General features: G+C 41.1%; 1 protein-coding gene across 5 annotated transcripts in view; it reads right to left on the bottom strand.

Moving 5' to 3' along the window:
* The window catches only part of DCLK1 (doublecortin like kinase 1), a 347,733-nt gene that overhangs the window by 70,479 nt on the left and 257,705 nt on the right, over nt 1–19,549 (bottom strand). For 4 of the 5 annotated variants that reach the window (XM_032314765.1, XM_032314766.1, XM_032314767.1 and 1 more), the window contains exon 6: nt 10,058–10,152. In XM_032314765.1, the coding sequence (XP_032170656.1) occupies nt 10,058–10,152 (95 nt within the window). Of the gene's footprint in view, nt 1–1,386; nt 6,328–10,057; nt 10,153–19,549 lie in introns of those variants that run through there. The other variant, XM_032314770.1, reaches the window with a different exon arrangement.

Genomic DNA, 19,549 nt, shown 5'->3' with positions numbered 1-19,549 from the left:
TTTAGTTACAACTTTGTTTTATCAGGCAGCCCTCTTGCCTCTTGCCTCCAGTCTCTATATTCACTTAAGCCAAGATCTATACATTCAAAATCTGAACCATTTGTCTTGAGAAGACTGCTGTGTTGGGGGTGGAAGGGATGGACACAATGTCTCCCCTTACGAGTTACTCTTCATGAAATCATGGTTTGGAAGGGGACCAGAAAGTCATCTAGTTTACCAATTCTCTATAAAATAATTCTCCTTAGATTTACTCCTCAAATGAGATTCCTAGTCTGTGACGAAGGGAGTTCACTACTCTCCTAGGTACCTGCTACAGTTTATTTTAAACTCTATGATATTAAGAAAGCATAAATATAATTTGGAATGTTATACATTTGTAAATACTCCTTCCAGTTGTACCATTATTGCTTTGGGCATTGTTTACATTTAGGTTATGGAAATAATAAAGTGAACTACAGCAAACTAAAACTTTATTTATTTATTTTTTAAAGATTTTATTTATTTATTTGACAGAGAGATCACAAGTAGGCAGAGAGGCAGGCAGAGAGAGAGAGAGGAGGAAGCAGGCTCCCTGCTGAGCAGAGAGCCCGATGCGGGACTCGATCCCAGGATCCTGGGATCATGACCTGAGCCGAAGGCAGCGGCTTAACCCACTGAGCCACCCAGGCGCCCCGCAAACTAAAACTTTAAAGTTAAAATAACCCTACCCAAAATGTTAGATTTAAAACTAGAATTCTGGACTTCTATAATAATTTTAATGTAAAATATTTTTCTAACTAAGTCAGGAGAATTTTCTGTATTCCCTATACTACATTCTGAATGGAATAAAGTATGGCTTTTTGTTCTGGTTTGAAGTTGGGTGATCAAGTATTTTATTATCATCACTATTTTATTACATATTATTTTATGTTTATTTATTCAGTGGTTTTAAAATAGCTTGTATAGATATCCACGTATATGTATCTACATGATCATTCCCCTCATCTTACATGAGATGACCTTGAGAAAGATGCCTTCAAACCCAGGAGACAGCTAGTATGTCTTAAAAATGCATGTCAATTTCTTTTTTTCAATCAGTTGACCATTTGTCTGACAAACTCACCCTTAAGACAACCCTGAGAGGAATGCGTATTAATGATTTTAATATAAGCAGCTGAAACAGAAAACTTCATCAGATAGTCTTATTTTGTTGTATTGCCAGTATTTTGTACTTTAGATGGCCTAGGATGCCATTGTGCAGTACCAGGCCATGATGCTCATCACATCACAAGAAGGCCATAACCATCATTATGAAAGTAACCAAAAGTAACCGTTACCCTTCATAGTCATTTCAATGTCAATGTCTACTTATAAGTTTTCTGAAAGAAACTCACTGAACAACATAGGTGGTTTTTCCTGTTTATTACATAGTTATTCTAAGGTGTTAAGTGTCACAAAGTTAACTTTGAGGGGGAATAACATGGTCCATCAGGAAATACAAGCTATAACATTTTACAATGAAACCACAACACAAAGGGATGGAACTTTCAAAACTGGGTAGTTCAAGGAAACATCTCATCATTTAGCTCTATAAAACTCTGCGGATGGCCTCAATTGGTGGATTTTTAAAATATAGTGACCTTTAAAACATTTTAACACCAAATGCTCTTTTTAAGAGAATATACATCCAAGCAACTCAAACTGTATGCAGAAAGTATGTCAACTTCTTTGTAAAAATTTCACTCAAATTTACATTCATAATGTATTTTGAAGTGAAAAGTCCTTAGAACAAATAACTCAATTCCTTGCTTGTTGATGAATATAAACTAAGAAGTACACATTGCAAGAAAAAAGTCTTTGCCTGTGACCTTTCAGATGCCTACTGTCCTAGCTTCAAAACGTTTTTGGTGGCCATATATAATACAAACACCCATGTATTACATGCACCATTTATACTATCTTGGAATTTATCCATCATCCTTACTAAAATGAACCACATTTTGAAGATACTATATATCATGCACTCTTGGAAATTACAGCTAGGGCATCAGATTTCCTATCTTTTCCACATGCGTTACAGGCACAAAATTACAAATATTTTTCAGCTGACAGTATAACAAACCGCATCAGGCAATTGGCATATTGAATCCAATATATCTCTAATTTTTACACTACACTCTTGCGGATATCTCAAACAAACGCAGTTCTCACTCACATGCATAATTAAAGATGCTAGCAAGGCTAAGGCAAATAGGTATAAATGGGCAAATGTTTGCAGAGAGTAAATTCATTCAATTAACATTTTTAAGTGTGTATATATTTATATAGATATATACACACATATAGCAAGTATAGGAAGGTTACTACTGAAAATATTCAACAGTTAGAATAGTGTTTTGAGAAAACATAAAAAATTGCCTTACAGGTTATCTGGCCTTGTTACCAACTTACTTCAAATGAAGCATAGTTTGGATTCTTTTATATTTATGTTCCAATACAACACTCAGCTACTCACGAGTCTATAAATCAAGATTTCATGTTTTAGTGAATATTGATTGACAATCAATACATGTCATCAATACATAAACGTTAGAGAAAACATCAGTGATAGGATTCACCCATTTTGAAAACCGAATGTCAAGACATAACAATACAAACATCAATGTGTGACTGTATTTCATAATTAACACAATATTGGATTTGTTTGGATTTCACATTTTTTGTGTATCTAGATTCCAATTTTTTTGTTTGTTAAATAAATCAGTACGTCTATTTGGAACCATTTTGCCTTATTAGTTTAGCATACTAATTTAGCATACCGCTTTTGAACTTAAAAACGCCCCAACTAATACATCACATTTAACAACTTATGACATGAAGGTTTTACATACAATTCCACAAGAGCCAGTAACTCATCAGGCTGTGTCACAAACACCATATTTTACTATTTACGGTCTATGAACATACACAGATATATAAGCACACCCATATACACACTGAGCCCTCAAAATTTACACAGACACCCACATGCCTGTATAGATATATGGCCACGTATGAAAAATTTAGCAGTCCAATAGCTCAAATATATGGGATTATTTTTTAAGAATATCACTCTCTATTTTCATTAAGAAATATGCTTTCAGGCTTCATTGTTTTTAAATGGAGAACAAAAAACCAAAAACAAAAAGCGAGCCCAATCATGTGTGGATTTGCAGTGGATGCAAGGAAATACCCCTGCTGGTTAACAATAGGGAAGACATAACATACACAAATAGTTTTAGAAGGCCTTATTTGATTTTTTAATATTTAGATAAGCCCATATAAGAACACAGGGATGTGTACAGATGGGTGGACCTGAAACGTCTTAAACGCCTATGACTTGGCATAGAAACATTATTGTGGATATCCCCCCCACCCCGCCCCGGCCCCGACTTGACTGATGAAGCAAGACAAAGAAGAAATAAACCACGCGGCTTTTAGAACCAGTCTTCACACTTGATATATTATTGGTTTGCATTTCTAAAATGCTGAAAGCAGGGAAATACTTATCCTATCTTTTTCTACGATGTCTAAGGAAAAAAAAGGTGAGTGCAAATGAAGAGGTATCAAACTTTTAACTAGAGCACACTGTCTTCCTAGCACATTTAAGGTTTACCATAAGGACAAAAATGCATGACTTTTGCTGGAGCTCTCTCCAGTTCGGTAGAACAATTTTAAAGTTCAGTGCCTTAATTTTTGAAAAAGAATTCTGTACGTAAGGAAATCTTAAGTGCCTATAAATCATCAATTTGATTCCACAAATGAACTGAAAACTTCTGGTTTGTTGCTAAGAGTTTTGTGTGTGCGTGTGTGTGTGTGTGTGTGTGTTTTAAAATTTCTGCTTTAGTATAATGGAATTACGCTCTGCATAGAAAGAGATCTTAAAGTCTATAAATGGTGTGTTGTTTCCATCTCCGAGGGACTTCAGTTTCAAAAAGTAAATGATATATATTGCCTCTGAACAGTCCTTTAATAAAAGTCATATGTTCAAGAGATTGAACGCTGTGGAACAGCATTTCCTTTGGAACTGCTTGAATGGAAAGCTGGCCATATCTATCGGCAATTAGCACAAGTACAGTTTCTTTCTGCCATGTCTAAACAAAGCCGTGGGCTTCATATCAGTTGGCAATATCTGCCGCTTATCCAGAACAAATAGCCCTTATTGGACCTTTCTAAGCAGTACTTGTCCCTAAGATTGACAGTACAGGGAAGTTAAAATTTTTGGAATTTATTTTTGTTCTGGACCATCTGACCCTGCCAGATTTAAGTTAACCGTTCCACTGCCTTCTTTGCATTTTTGACAGTTCAGTCAAATACATACTAATCTTTTATGGACTCAACTGTATTAAGTAATGCATTTTACAAAGACATAACTAGAACAGACACCAGCATAGGCAACTCCACAGATGTTTACTGTTTCAGCTAAAACAAAGCAGCCTTTTGATCTCAGCAGGAGTCTCTGTTCATTTCTATTGGAAACAGTTTTAAAACCTGAAGTCTGGAACAGGTATTATTATGAACTGTTCTTTCAAGATGGAATGATTCAGTCTGCGGTTGGAATAACCTGCCAGGGAACTGTCTTTCTCTCCGACAGACAGGATAATGAGGCACTAATTATTATAAGGCTAAGTTTTCAGATGCTGTTAGATTGCCTGGACTCTTTTCTTTCTTTCTTTCTTTTTTTTTTTTTTTTTCTTTTGGTTGAAATGTTTTATTCAGTTGGAAAGTGAGATGGTAACATATGTAACTATAAACCAGATGGTAAAATTTGATAGTTGAGCAATTTATCAAGGAGATAAATTGATACCATTTAAAACAGTATATGACAACTGAATTTCTTTCCATCTTGAATCAAACAGTTTGTTTTTAAATTCAGTTTTCAAGTAAAATTTGAAAAAAAAAAAAACAAAAAACTCAAGGAAAGGCCTCCAAATGGCATCATACATTTTAAATTTATCACCTACTGAGATATGTCAAGCCCGTAGAATATCAAAACCATGCTTCACAAGTCTTAAATTGTTAGTGTTTGAACTAGTAAAACTAAATGATCACTAGGGTATGGCTTACATACAATAGACCATACACATTAAATTAATTTTTAACATTCAGATTTTAAAATAATTATTTTATGTTTAAGCAAAGCTGACTATGATTTTTAAAACAGAGGACCAGAAGAGCAGAATTAGTAGGTTAATGTTAAACAGTGGGTTATAATCATAGACTTACTTGGTTTAACACAAAGGGAGTTTTGCATACGAAAATTTCCAAAACATCAGGACTTCTCTAAATGGAGATTTGGATATTGAAGGCCTGATTTCTATAGCACCATTTAAGAGAATTTTGCTTTTAAATTGATTCTTCTTAGAAAAAATCCAGACAAAAAGCCTGGTGTTTAAAAAAAATTTTTTTTCTAGTTTCAGCCATTTCACATTTGAAAAATTACGTATGTGGTTGTAATTCATAGCAATGGCACTGAACACGTTCTTCATGTTGGTATATTGTTTAATCTATATTTATGCTGCTTCCAATAAAAAGGTAAGTTTAAGAAAATTTGCTTGGCAAAAAAAAAACAAGGAAAGATCCTAACACCTAATGTTAGAGTCTTCCTGAGATATGTCCTTAACATGAGTGTTTCTCCTCAGCTATATCAGCTCACAAAATGTTAGGTAGCTTTGTCTACTGTCCAGGAAGAAAAAAAAAATCGACTTGAGTATTTTTAATTATTTTGCCATAGAAGTAGCTTTAAAAAATCAGCAATCCAAATTTTCAAAAGAAAATAGCTTTAAGGAAAAAAATGTCTGTTGGTGCCATTTTAATTTGCCTGACCAAAAGTACAGGAAAATTGTATCTATATGTCTACTTATGATTAAATGAAAACCCTATCTGCAGAAATTATGAACTTATATTATATCATTAGCTTGTTCTTGTACTCAATATTGGGTCCATATATGAAATTCATCAAAAGCCAGGCCTTGCAAAAAAAAAAAAAAAAAACCCAAACCAAACCAAACAAAAAAACCTAAACAACTGAGCTCCCCCAATCAAATCAATGTAGGAAATACACATATAAAAAAATCTCCAAGGATTAACATCATGACTATAAAATGTGTGTGTATTTACTTTTCTATGATTTGAGTTCATAATTTCAAGGTATGCAAAACTCTTTTGTGTATTTTGCTGTTAGACTTTTCTTAGAAAATGTGAAACACCTTCACCCAATCACAAACCATATACATTGCTCCATTGTCTCTTTTACACTGAGTCTCCTACTGAATCCAAATCATCCGAAGAGAGGGGGCGATACAGGTCCTGTAAGATGAAGGGCAGTATAGATTTGTTTACTTGGCTTTTTTGGGTGCCCTGGGGTTCTCTTAGGAGTGGAGCTACAATGAATGAGCATCCTTGGTTTCTAATGTCATCAGACCTTTTAGAATCTCCAAATCTGGGTCAGAGGAAAGGTAATGACTGAGAAACCATTTAAACAGATATAAATGGTGCTTATTTTGCCTTATTGGCTTGAACTGCTTCTAAGCTATAGCCTTCTGTGTCCTGCTGAGTTTTATAACCCCTGATGGCTATCCAAGCCAACTCCACTACTACGTGTCTAGGCCAATTCTTCCTTGAACATTTTCTTCCCATTGTAGGAGGGGAAGAGGAGTCTGCTTACCTCACAAAATAATGTCAGGAACCCCAGAAGGCATTCAGCAAATTCTGGTCACAGAGCAGTAACCCAAGTGTTCATCTGCCTTGTGCGTTAACATTATCCCAGTAAAAACTGCCTCTCCAAAATTTTGTATTTGGAAGACAGAAAAAATGCAAGCTTGACCTCGCCTTCCCTTCTCAATGTTCTTCCGGTTCTCCAACCACTTACCAATCACCTCCCTTTTTCCTCCCTCCACCCCTTTCTGCTGGGAGATCTCTCAGTTGGTAGCCAGGCAACCAGCTCAGATCTGCAGACGGTCTAGAATCCTGGCTTCTTTTCTATTTTGTACCACCCACTCCTCACATCATCTGACTGATCAGATAATGTACACAAGTGAGCCATGTGGGAGTATAATGGGGAGCTTCATTCAACCTACACACCACACCACATTTCTTCCTGATGTATTAAGAAATAAGACCCCAGAAAATTCATGGAGGGAAAAGATCCTCTAAGATCTGCTTCTGTGACCAGTTAAATGCTTCTGGACAGCAATTTAAATAACAGTGTTTTGGAAAAATAGGGAGGTTCTTTGGTACATTGCCACCAATGCTTTTATGAAGAAAAATATCTGGCCTGCAGACTCTCATTGTATATGACCACTCTAAAATCCCCAAAGCTGTAACATAAAAATACGATTTTGAAGGGAAAAAAAAGCTGATTAAGTCATCATAATTAACATAGATAAAATAGTTTCTTCTTAATTGTGAAGACAGTGATCAAATGTCTTAATAGTCCTTTAAAAATTAAAAAATACATTTTTAATTTTTAAAGCAAAGTAGGCAGTGTAAGACTGTGTGTGTGTGAGTGTGTGTGTGTGTGTGTGTGTGTCTGTGTGTGTTGGGAGGTGCACAGCCAACTCATTTTCCTGGCCATGTTGCTAGGCAACACAGAAGAAAAAATAGAACTAGCTACTGTTTTCCAATTTGCAATAAAAAGAGTTAATTTATTCTTTGAAGTCTCTTCTTTTAGCACTTGCCATCTTTCACTTATTTCAGTATTTCCTGCATAGGAGTATAGCCAACCATTTGAGAAGAACATTAACCAAATTTGAAACAGGATCAGTTTTTAGGGATATTCTAGGCCCATTTTAACTGGGCGGGGTTATTTGATGTAGTTGCCTCCACACCAAGATGAAAGCTTCTCTTGCTAAAGCAGCTGGGAATGTCTCTGCGCACTGACATGGTACATGGTTGGAGGATGTTCATTTATGGCCTAAATTGAAAAGCCTGGAAACTGAACCACCTCTGACTTATCCAATGCTCTGCTTACAACATGTGCTCAATAAATGTTTTCAGATGGGGATCAACCCTTTGTCTCCCTGAAACAAATGGGATTATTTTTCCCTCTCAAGTAGATGCTTGCACTGGTAGTTTCAATGCCACAGTGAAGACGCTACAAGAGAACCACCCCTTATCATCATTTCCCAAGTGCTGGCAATGTGAAGTATAGAAGCCACTGGCCACACAGCTGCTAGTCACCGGAGAGAAATTTCCTGCCTCATCTGGACAAAAATCACAGTGACGCCGAGAGTACCGAGGGCAGAAGAAGTAAACTCTAGCCTCATTCTGCCAACCCAGGGACAGCTGGGCAAAGCACTTTGTAGCCCCACCATGGAGGTCTCCACAATGAGCAAGCAGGGAGAGAAGCTCAAATCCATGGCAAGGACTCTCAGTCACCATAATTTAGTTTCAGCAACTAAACATGAACGTGACCCTGAAGCTGAGTTTAATTTGCTCCAAGGATGGAGGGGGATTCGTATGCCACGTGTACTAAAGCAGACACTTCAGAAGAGAGACTATTCTTGGGAAGAGCACGACCTGTGCTGTATATGACTGTCCCTACAGAGGGGGGCCTTGCGGGGTAACATTTATTTACTAGAAAAGAATACCCTCCTTCCTCTTCCTCCACTCAAGGGTAGACGCTTAGGGGCCTCCATGAATTCTGCCAGTTCCTCTTTTAGTTGTTCACTAATGATTCCTGTACTTGAAAACGCCAAACCAGACTGTGGCCAACAACAAAACTCACAGTGAAAACACTCAGCTGGAATGGAAGAATTGCGTTTTCTATCTGGAAAGAGCCTCTTTCTCATTTTGTTTTTCCAACGGAGACTCGGAGAGGGTAACAGACTTAGCGAAGGTAACAGCCATTTAGTGGAGGACCCGGTGCCAAAGCTCAGGCCTCGTCAGAGAATCTAAACCCTCGACACCTGAGGCCAGGAGGCTCTGTGGAGAAAGACAGCACAACCTGACACTTGGTGGGCCAGGCACCAAAAGGGACCGGGGTCCGACCGAGTCCCCTGCCCCTGCTTTTAGACGGCGGCACGTGGACGCAAGCTTGCGGGAGGCTTGAAGAGAAAAGCTTCCATCCTGGATGTAGTTTAAAGTTATGGAACTTAGAAGTTTCATTTAAAAGCACATAATAAAAGAAAGCAAACTAAGAATCCAGTCTCTGGGTTCAGAAGCCTCCGAGGAGCCCTTTCTTATTAAAATGTTCAGCGAGCGCCATCAGAAAACCTCCCAAGAGCACGTGTTCCTCCCCACCTTGCTCGTGAAATCAGGACAGTAAAAGGCCCTCCGTTCCCTCCTCTGCACCTTCCAGCCCGTTAACCCCGCCGTGGTATTACTGGGGAAGACACACAGTGCCAGTGCGAGGGGATGAGAACTGTAGTTCTTCCTCATCCCTAGGCGTGGAGAAACGAACACTCTTTCCAGTACCTTTCTGACTTGGGTCTCCAAGCTCGGTCAACTTCTCTAACATTACACAGAAAGCCAATTAAATAAATAAATAAATAAATAAATAAATGATGAACGAGAAGGCGCTCGATGAGGGTTTCATTCACAAATACACATGTCATCTGTACCTATCCCCCTGAGCCACGGACCCTACGCCGCTTGGACCACCATTCTGTGCCAGAAAGCAATTCCCCACCATGACCCCCTTCTCCGAAATGACACTTTTTTTCCTTTCCCTTCTTCAGGAAGGCTAATGGTCAGCGAGGAGGTCTGATGAAACTCATCACAACCACGGAAGCTTGCAAACCAGTGCCAATAACGTCTTTGCCCATTCAGGACAAAAAAAGAGGTGGCGTGCTTAAAAGTGAGGCAGCAACCGTTGGCTCTTCACAGAGTTAAGCTACGGACAAATTGAGAGAAAATAAAAACCCCGAGTTCTAGCTAAGAGAAACCATAGTCACCGTAAGTGACCCGCCACTGGTCACCGCCTGCCCTCACCTGGTTATTACTTAGAGACAAGCAGGGCTCTTGGGAGCTGGCCCCTGTGTCATACTGCACGGAAGCTCAGGCAGGTCTTAAACAAGGAGCTTGCTTAGTTCCTTACCCTCTGCTTCCGCAGGCTTCCCGGGCTGGTGGGTGATGGGCTTGGCGACTTGCCCGAGCGTGGAGTAGACAGCTGACTACCAGGGGTTCCATTAACTAGAAGCGAAGAATCACAGAGAGAAAAAAAAAAAAAAATGGCTTGTTAAAAATTTTTCATGACACATTGTCTTCTCCGAGAAACAAGCAATTATAGAGGGACATTTGCTAAAATTCCAGACACCTTTCTATCTGTTGTCCTGAAAAACAGCTTCCGGGAATAATCTTCTTCAGAAGTTCATGGTTTTGCTAATCCTGTGCTAATTATAGCATCAGGTTACACAAAAATGCTTAAACACGTACTCGGGACAACTTTCCCGATGAATTTATTAACTGCACTGATAGATGTGGTTAAGGTCCTGAGATTCACCCTTCATTCTATAGTTTAGCTTCCCAGCACCACCCAGTAGGAGTAAATATTAGAAAAGCTCACAAGTGATTTTCCTAGTGCCTTGTTGAAAAAAAAGACCCTTTCTTTTTACAGTTAAGAACTCACTTCTAGAAGCTCCCGTATCCACTTGTGCCCTATATACCCCTCCGGCCTAACTCTGAAGGACCTGCCTTTGACGGGACAAACTAATTGTCACAGACACTCAGAACTCCTTGCAGTCTGTCTTCACTGCTCCTGAAAAGAAAAGCTGCTTTCTGATAGGTTTAAATCACTGGAATTCTCCCCGACTCTCCAGACTTTTATACAACATGATCACTAAATGCCATCAAAGCCACAGAACTCAAGTAAGCAATTCTCTTCTCTGAGTCCCATCACCTCTAGGAACTGATCACACACTCCGGAGACATGGCTTTTTAAAAGCTAAATGAGGTTGCCCCTCTGCCACCCATACACAGGACAACATTTTCACATGTTTTATATCCACAGTCAACGAAGGAGAATGATTAGCCACGAGCCACACACACACACTGTTGAGGGTGCACGAGAAACCTTTTCCATGAAGGAGAGCAAGAATGCATTGAACTTACCTTCTATGAGTTCTAACATGGACACAGTCTTAGGGTTTAACCTGGCAAGAGCAAGAGGCGAGATCCCTTCTCAGCACTAAGCCGAGCGCCCGCGGAACGGGGAGGCGGTTGGATTAGTTAAGGATGGCTAAGGCTGCTCCCAGAGCAAGCTGAATGAGACGCAGGATTCATCAGCAGATGCCTTCTCTGCGTAAGGCTGACGTCTTCCAAGCAGCAGTGGGAGGTGCGGGTTCTGTCTTAGGCTACATCAAAGGTGTCAATTAAGCCTCATACCACAGCCAAGCCACCGGCAGCCCCCACCCCCGACACCACTGATTCCCGGAAGCTGGAGCTCTCCGTCCCGGGCTCTGAATCAGAATGAAGTGCCTGGGGGGCAAGAGGCCCAGTGACTCATCCGAAAATCAAAATGACAATAACTTCTAAGACCTGGTGACTACCTAGGTGCTAAGGACACCCGCACACCATCAGTGGTCCGGTACAGTGTTTATTGGGTTTTCACAGTGTTTGCACAAAAACTTAGTGCCCAAGAGAGTGGGAAGCTCCTTGTTTTGTCATCTCCTCTAAAGGTCTTTTCAAAATGTCACAGAACCCATGCTGCCCTCAGGTGTCCTTTTCCCTTTGAAGTGTATTTAGCAACGCCTTCAAAACAACAACAAACAACAATGGGTGGGGGGCAGGGAAGCACTGAGAAGGCTTTAATTTGCTTGCCTTCTACCGCCCTGTCTCCGTTTTAAGAACAGGGTGCTCAGGCCTCCTCGTACTGGACTTCCAGCCTTCGGCCTCTGCACGGGCAGGCTGGGACACAGGCAAGGACTGAGGACCCTTGCGCCTGGGCAGAATTTACAATTAACAAGGCAAGAGATCCCTCTGAGTTGACAGAAAGGCAGGTTCTGTGAAAGTCAGATTTTCTTTGTCCATTTCTCCACTTTACATCTCTACATCACACCTAAAGGTAACCCATACTGGGAGGATTTGGGGGGGGTGGGCAAATGGGGAAGCAAGCAGATGATTAACATTTTTTACTTTTGATTCACAAATTTTATAAAGCTAATGGGAAACAAAGAAAAAGAGAAAGTGGTTTCCAGGATGACAGCCTTAGCCTTTTCCAAAAGCAAAACAAAACTGCAACATGTTTGCATTTGGTTAAGTACCTGTTCTGTGTGCATCTCAATTTATCAAAGACTTATTTTCTATGCAGCAGTAAATGCACTTAATTAAGCAGGGCTTTTACGAGTGCACTTACAAGCATATGTGTACACATTAGCTCATTTAACACAGTAACTATGAGGCGGGAACTATTCTTTTTAGAGAAGAGGAAACCAAGGCATAAAATGGTAAGCGACTTGACCAACAAATATGGGGACAGAGCCCCAAATATAACTAACACAACCCAGAATTGGCACTCCTCACCACCACATTTCCTAAGGCGCCAGCCTGTTAGTCTGCAGGGAAATCACAAAACAGAACTAGTAACCACAATAAAGTATTTTGAGGGGGGAGGTTTTGGGTGTTGCCTCTGAAATCCTAACAAACAATGGGGTCAAAGTCGTCCTACACCCTATAGAGAGGGTAAGGAAACCCAAGCTAAGTATTAGTAGGATTTTGCAGGTGAAAGAGGGCACAATGAGGGAAAAGTGTTCCAAGGCCAGGGACTGTTTTGTGGCTGGGCCTGGGGGGAGAGGAGTGTGGTGCACTGAAAAGACCTCAAGAAGTTGGACTAGCTGGGAAATGGGCAGGAGGCAAAGAAACTTACTACTGAAGGTGAAGGAGTTGGTAGGGGTCCCATAATGCAGGGCTTTAAAATTCATGTTTGATTCTTATCCAAAGGGCAATGACACCCTCTTGAATGATTTTAAGCAGGAGCCAGGAGATTAGATTTGTATTTTTAAGAGCTCTCAAGAGCTCTTGCCTGTCAAGAATGGATTAGGGGAGAATAATAAATGGGCTGGGAGCTATCCCTAAGGAGACCGTCTAGGCAGGAGGGAGTATGGCGCATTTAAGTGTCCCATAGTTGTAGGGACAGTGTGGCTGGGTCGAGGGTAGTGCCGTGGGGGTAGAGGGAAATGGAAACATTCAGGAGAGATTTTAGAGGTTCAAAAGTGTAGGACGTGGTAGTTGGTTGAAGAGGATTAAGGCAAGAAGAGAGGGAGTAAGTTGGGAAGGACACAGAGAATTTGGACATGTGGGACTGAAATAACGTATGTGACATCAATCACGCAGGGGAGGTTGGTAGAATTTGTCCTGTTTTCAATGCAGTAACTTGCCCAAAGATGAACGTTCGGAAAGGTCTCATTTATATCCTCTCAAAGAACTGCACACTTTCCCCATGAGTGGCCTGTCCTGACACGCCAGGTTGTGTCTAGAACTTTTGTCCCCCGTCTTCAGGGCTAAGGACCTCTGGGTTTTCTTCTCTCTCACAGGGACGCCTCCTTCTTCTAAAGCCCCTGGACTCAGGGTTTCTCCTTCGGTTGCCCTCTCTCCAGAAAGAGAAAGCTCAAGTGCCAAACAAGCCATTTACGATCAGCCAGTCTTGGAACACAACCTGCTTCAAAGTCAGAACGGCCTGTATTCTTAGGGTCAGAGTTTCTATTCACACTCTTCCTCTTGGCCACCTAAAAAGCATCTGCAACCTCTTAAAAACGGTTCTTGACATCCAGACACTCCCACACACCTTACTGTTGAATCACTGCCGGAATACATAATTTTATTTCATAAGTACGGCTGACACATGGATTGAGTTCAGGTACTACCCAAAGTGTCTGAATGCCAGCAGAGACGGCTTTGCCACCTATTTAGTAGAACTTCTTAAAAATTCAAGAAACAAATGGCATTCCTTTACAGAGTTAAGTATTCCTTTACTAAAGGATTCCGTATTTCAAAGGGGTAAAACGTCAACTCAGTGTGGTTGTTTTTAAGTGGGCAAGCAGGTCTAAGGATATGTCTGGGTACATTTTTCCTTTAGTCCTGGATCCCTCACTCTTCTCGTGACGTCCTGAATGAGAAGGGCTAAACTTTAGGCTGGGTTATTCACAGATCCCATGATGATCAATCATGTAACTGGCCCCAAAGAGCTGTGTATGAAAAGCCCTAGTTTGTGCCTCTGCCTTTTGTCCAACTGGGCCATCGACCCGAGCCCACTGGGGACACAACAGCATGAACTGGTCACTGGATGTTACTCCTCCCAAAGGATCCAGCCGTAACTTTCCCTTTATCATTTCAGAGAGATGATCCTACTCTATTTTACTCACTGAAGTCATAATTCGGGGCCCTATAATCAATCAGTCAGCACACACAGTGTGCACCACATACTTGTAGGTGTCCGACTCTGTTCATCGGCCCCTGATTCCCAAAACTTACTGAATAGGAAGTTACTTTAAAAAAAAATCTCTAGAATTCAGAAACACTTGGTTTATTTTTACGAATTCATTGTTCCTTTTAAATGACTAGACCCACAGGTATATTAATTTAGTAATGCCTTTGTGAACATAAAGGGTTTCCTCTCTTTACAGTTTTGGTCTTAAAAGTCTCAGACCACATGTGGAAGCTAAATATTTAAATGTCTCAAACTGGTTCTGAAATCCCAGCAATCTCCAAGCAAGATTACCTAATTACAAGGTCACTTTTTATTGTTACTTTTTAAAATTTTTTTTTTTTAAGATTTTATTTATTTATTTGACAGAGATCACAGATAGGCAGAGAGAGAGGAAGGGAAGCAGACTCCCTGCTGTGCAGAGAGCCCGATGTGGGGCTCTGATCCCAGGACCCTGGGATCATGACCTGGGCCGAAGGCAGAGGCTTTAACCCACGCAGCCACCCATTTCCCCTTCCAAGGTCACTTTTTAGACACAAACATCTACCTTGTCCTTCCCCTACCTCCTTTCTGCACATAAGGTGGCTCGTGTATTTGTGCTGCTGCCCTTGTAGCTCAGGGAACCCGGCTGTGGATCTAGGGGGCAGGGATTCAGGCGTGTTTTTGAGATCTAACTGCTCGCCTTAGACTTTCTCTCATTCTCTGATCATGGAGGAGGCTATGGATACTCTAAGATCTCTTTCCCCAGCCCTTGTCCATTGCTTGCCACATTATTGAGAAGAAGAAAAAGAAACAAAAGGTAGATGGGGTCAAATAAGGCCAAGAGAAAACAGACAACCATCTCATGGGGTGGAGGGTTGGGGGACTCTTGGGGAAGATGCTTTTTCCTACTTCTGTCTTCATAGATGCTCAACCCACAGGTGAGGTGGATCTCTGAATTTCTCTGTTTATCTACATTTCTTTTTTTTTTTTTTTTGAGATGTATTTATTTATTTGGGTGGGGGAGGGGCAGAGGGAGAGAGAAAGAAGGTCTTAAGCAGACTCTGCACTGAGCACAGAGCCCAGCCTGAGGCTCGATCTCATGACCCAGATCACAACCTGAGCTGGCACTAAGAGTCAGTCACTTAACCAACTGCACCACCCAGGCGCCCCTACATTTCCTTCTTAAACTGAAACAATGGGTCCAACTCAAATGGACTGTCTGCTGAGAATAATGGGAATTGGGGAGTCCACAGAAACTGTGGAGATATGGGAAGTGACCTGGCTCTATGAATTATTATTATATTTTTTAATCAAAGAGACACAGAGAGAGACAGCACAAGCAGGGGGAGTGGCAGGCAGAGGGAGAAGCAGGCTCGGCTGAACAAGGAGCCTGATGTAGGACTTGATCCCAGGACCTTAGGATTGTGACCTGAGCCAAAGGCAGCCCCTTAACTGGCTGAGCCACGCAGACGCCCCTATGAATTAATTTTTTAAATAAATATTTGTAAAAAGACCCTTGAACACCAGGAAACCTAGGCAACTTAAACAGATTCTAGTACTTCTCAATTCACTCATCTGGTCCATTTAACCAGTACTTACTGTGAACTTGGAAGCACACAGAACATAGAGTGTGTAAAGAACTCCTGTTCTCAGAAACCTTATACCTAGGAGGGTGATAGGATATGTCACCTACAGACTAGGAGCCAAATCATTGTCACAGATGTCACAGGTGGAGAAGAACCTAAACAGCAAGGTGATCAGGGGATCACCTTCAATGGAGGTCATCTGGGCCAACTAGGTGTGTGCCCTTTGGACAGCTGAAGGGGCAGAAGAAGGCTCCTCGGATTCTGAAAGGTGCAAGTACAAAAGCCCCAGGGGTATCTGGTAGCAATGTAAATTAGCTCACAGGATGAAGCTTACGTCCAGAGGAAAAGGGGGAGATAGAGCTGGAAAAGAAGACTGGCCAAATTAAGAAAGTTCTTCCTATGAGAATAAGGAGTTTAGACTTTATTGGGCAGACACTAAGTCATGGCAATGAGTCTGACATCAGTGTGCAAAGCAGATGTAAAGGACAGAGGAAAAAAGCAGGGAGGAGGCCACCTAGCAAGCAGGTTCTGTAGCCTGTGAGAAGTTGGAGCCCTAGGACAGCACTGCAAAGAGGAAGCCAGGAAGACTAGTGACAAACTGAATATAGAAGAGGAGGGGAGAGTTGAAGAGGATTTCAGGGGAAAAGGGGAAAAATTTAATTCAGCAATAAAATAGGGTCATTGGGAGACCTCTGATTTAAAACTATGAAAATGTGGGGCACCTGGGTGGCTCAGTAGCTTGAGCGTCTGGCTTGTGATTTCAGCTCAGGTCGTAATCTCAGGGTCATGGAATGGAGCCCTGCGTCAGGCTCTGTGCCCAGTGGAGAGTCTGCTTCAATCTCTCTCTCTCTCTCTCTTCCCCTTTGCCCCTCTCCCTACTCATGCATGCTTTCTCTCTAAAATAAATGAATGAATCATTAAAATAATACAAATTAAAATTATGAAAATGCATCATCTGGGATCCCAGAACAGGCTGTGGTTATTTTGAAGGAACTAGGTGTGTAAGGGTACCTTAGATCAAGGTGGATGAGGGTCCTGGGACCGAAGGGCTCTCAGCTCCTCTGGTCCCCAAGTGGGTGCTCTGCCCCCCACCCTACAGGGTTCTGTAGGATGGCCTGCCCTTACAGCTGAGCCTGGGAGTCAGACCTGGAGCAATTCTATAGTGACCCCCTCTCCCCCACCGGGGACAACGTGCCTGGAGGGTCCTCCACTGCCATATGGGTTTGTCCGCTAAAATGGATCTTTCACAGGTCACCAGTGATGTCCTTGCTGCTAAGTCCTATGACCACCTCTCAGTTCTCATGCTACTAGACTTAACATCATTTTTGACCTCTCCCTTCATCTTGAAACTTTCTGCCCTGTGCCTTCTGTCACTGCTCTGTCGAGATTCTCCTGTCTCTTCCGATGTGCTCTTGTAATTGCAGACTGTCACCATGCTTCCGTGTCCATCCTTACTCTACGAACCTTTCATTGGAATGGAGGGAGAGGCATCCTGCATTTCTAGTATTTAAATCATTATTATATGCCACGATCTCCCAAATATCTATCATTGGTTCAAATCTGACTCAAACATAGCTCCTTATTCCTAATTGCCTACTGATGTTTCCAAAACAACTCACACTCCACACATCTGAAATGGACTCACCCACCACTCTGCCTCAATGCTCAAACCTGCTCCTCAGCGCTGATTCCTTTCTCCTCTTCTGGCCTCATGTCCAGTTAAATTCCTGATTCATTTCCTTTTCAAATCTACGCCATTCCCATCATTGCTCTTTAAATTCCAGCCCGACAATTTCTTTCCAGGATAACTGCAGCGGCCTCATGGAGCCTTCCATGACCCTTGGCCCCTTGTGTAGCCATTCTCTCTACTACTGTACCACTGTTCCTAAAATCAAATCATGGTCTTACTAAAATTCTCATTCATCCCCTAATATCTACAACAAAACATGCCGTCATGAGCCCATGCAATCCACAACCAATGTGGCTACCACCATCTTCTCCAACCCTTTCTTCCAATCTATCATCTGTTTTTATCGGACTAGCCACTGTTCCTTAAGTACGCCATACACTTTCATGCCTTTGGGCCTTACCTCACATTGTTTCTTCAAGTGGTGATGTCATCCTGGCAGGATCCTTCAATTTGTTAGGTCCTTTTCTCTTGGAAGTTTTCCCTGACCCCACGAATGAGACCTAACCTTTTCCTCCTCTGGGCTGTCATGGCACTTTCTACACTATTACAGTTATATGGTATATATATATATATATATGCTTATCTCCCAACTTGAAGGCCAAAGCATAAGCAACTTGAAGACAAGAACAGTGGTTGAATCATCTTTGTATCCTTGGGACCGGATACACACCTGGAACACGGCAGATGTTCAGGAAATATTCATTTAATTAATACTGGGCTTTTCCAGTGAGGAGTTCATAAAGGCAACTGCTATAGGCTGCTGTCTGCCCCCTACAGAGAGTGGGTCAAGATAATGGTTCAAAGCTTTGAAGAGTACCTTTGGAGACACTCACCAGCTGAGGGTGAGCACTAGCAGGAACTGATAGGTGCAGGGACAGAGAATGGAAGGAGGACTGAGCTCTACATGCAAGAGAAAATTCTAAAAACACAAGGGATGACTCATCAACCCCCCTTGATCTTCTTGGTGAATTTGGTTTTCAAGAATTCCCTCAGAACCCTAAAACAGCAAAGATCCTCCATAGAATGTATAAGACTGAAATCTAAACTGTAGGAAAGGACTAAGCTAACAAAAAATAATAGTCAGAAATCTGCCTTTGAAGGTGTTTAATACAAATCAAAAAAAGTTGACATATTGGATTAGAAAGCTGATTAAAATTCCCTTTGCTTCCCCAGCTTTGATTCCTGTCTTATCTACATATGTTGCATAAAATATTTTTATATAACTGTAAAAAAGGAAAATCTGAATAGCATAAATAAGAAAACTTCAGGATTTCCAGAGTCATATACTAGTGTGAAGCCCGGGAAGAACAGAATGGTGCTTCAGTCATGGTAGAAGGTCATTAACTAAGTCACTCAACTTTTCCCTCCATCATACATTTACCCTTGTATCTCCAGCACGCAGCAATGGTGGAATCTCAGTGCATATTGGATGAATGAATGAATGGTTGTTGCAGAAGGGTTCCTGCCTTAGACGACAAATTTGTAAAGGGCAAGAAAGTGTATCAGCTTGTGCTTGAATTGATGGCACCCACTGGGTCTCCATTATGTTTGCCATTGGCTTTACAGAGAGTCTAAAGAGGTGCTATTTTATGATAAAAAGGTGACCATCTGTTTAAATGGAAATAAAAATTCTAAAGCAAACATAAAACCCCGAAGTTCTTATAAGTGATCCATGAGGAGGTCAAAAATTTTAAATCTGTAAGTTTTAAGGACTGCCATAATGAAAATTCAAGGTAGGTAAATGTGGTTTTCTTTACTTTTAATGTTTATCTTTAATATTAGGAAACCAATATAAAGCAAAACTAAACATCTGTTTTTATTGAAAAAAATTAGTGCATAGTATACTTTTATTCTGGAGATATTTTGTTTTAACTTCCTTGTGCAGATAAAGGAATTTGTTTAAAAGAATTT

The sequence above is a fragment of the Mustela erminea genome, chromosome 15, assembly GCF_009829155.1.
Source record: "Mustela erminea isolate mMusErm1 chromosome 15, mMusErm1.Pri, whole genome shotgun sequence".
Taxonomy (NCBI): Eukaryota; Metazoa; Chordata; class Mammalia; order Carnivora; family Mustelidae; genus Mustela; species Mustela erminea.
This window is presented reverse-complemented; position numbering and strand designations above follow the sequence as displayed.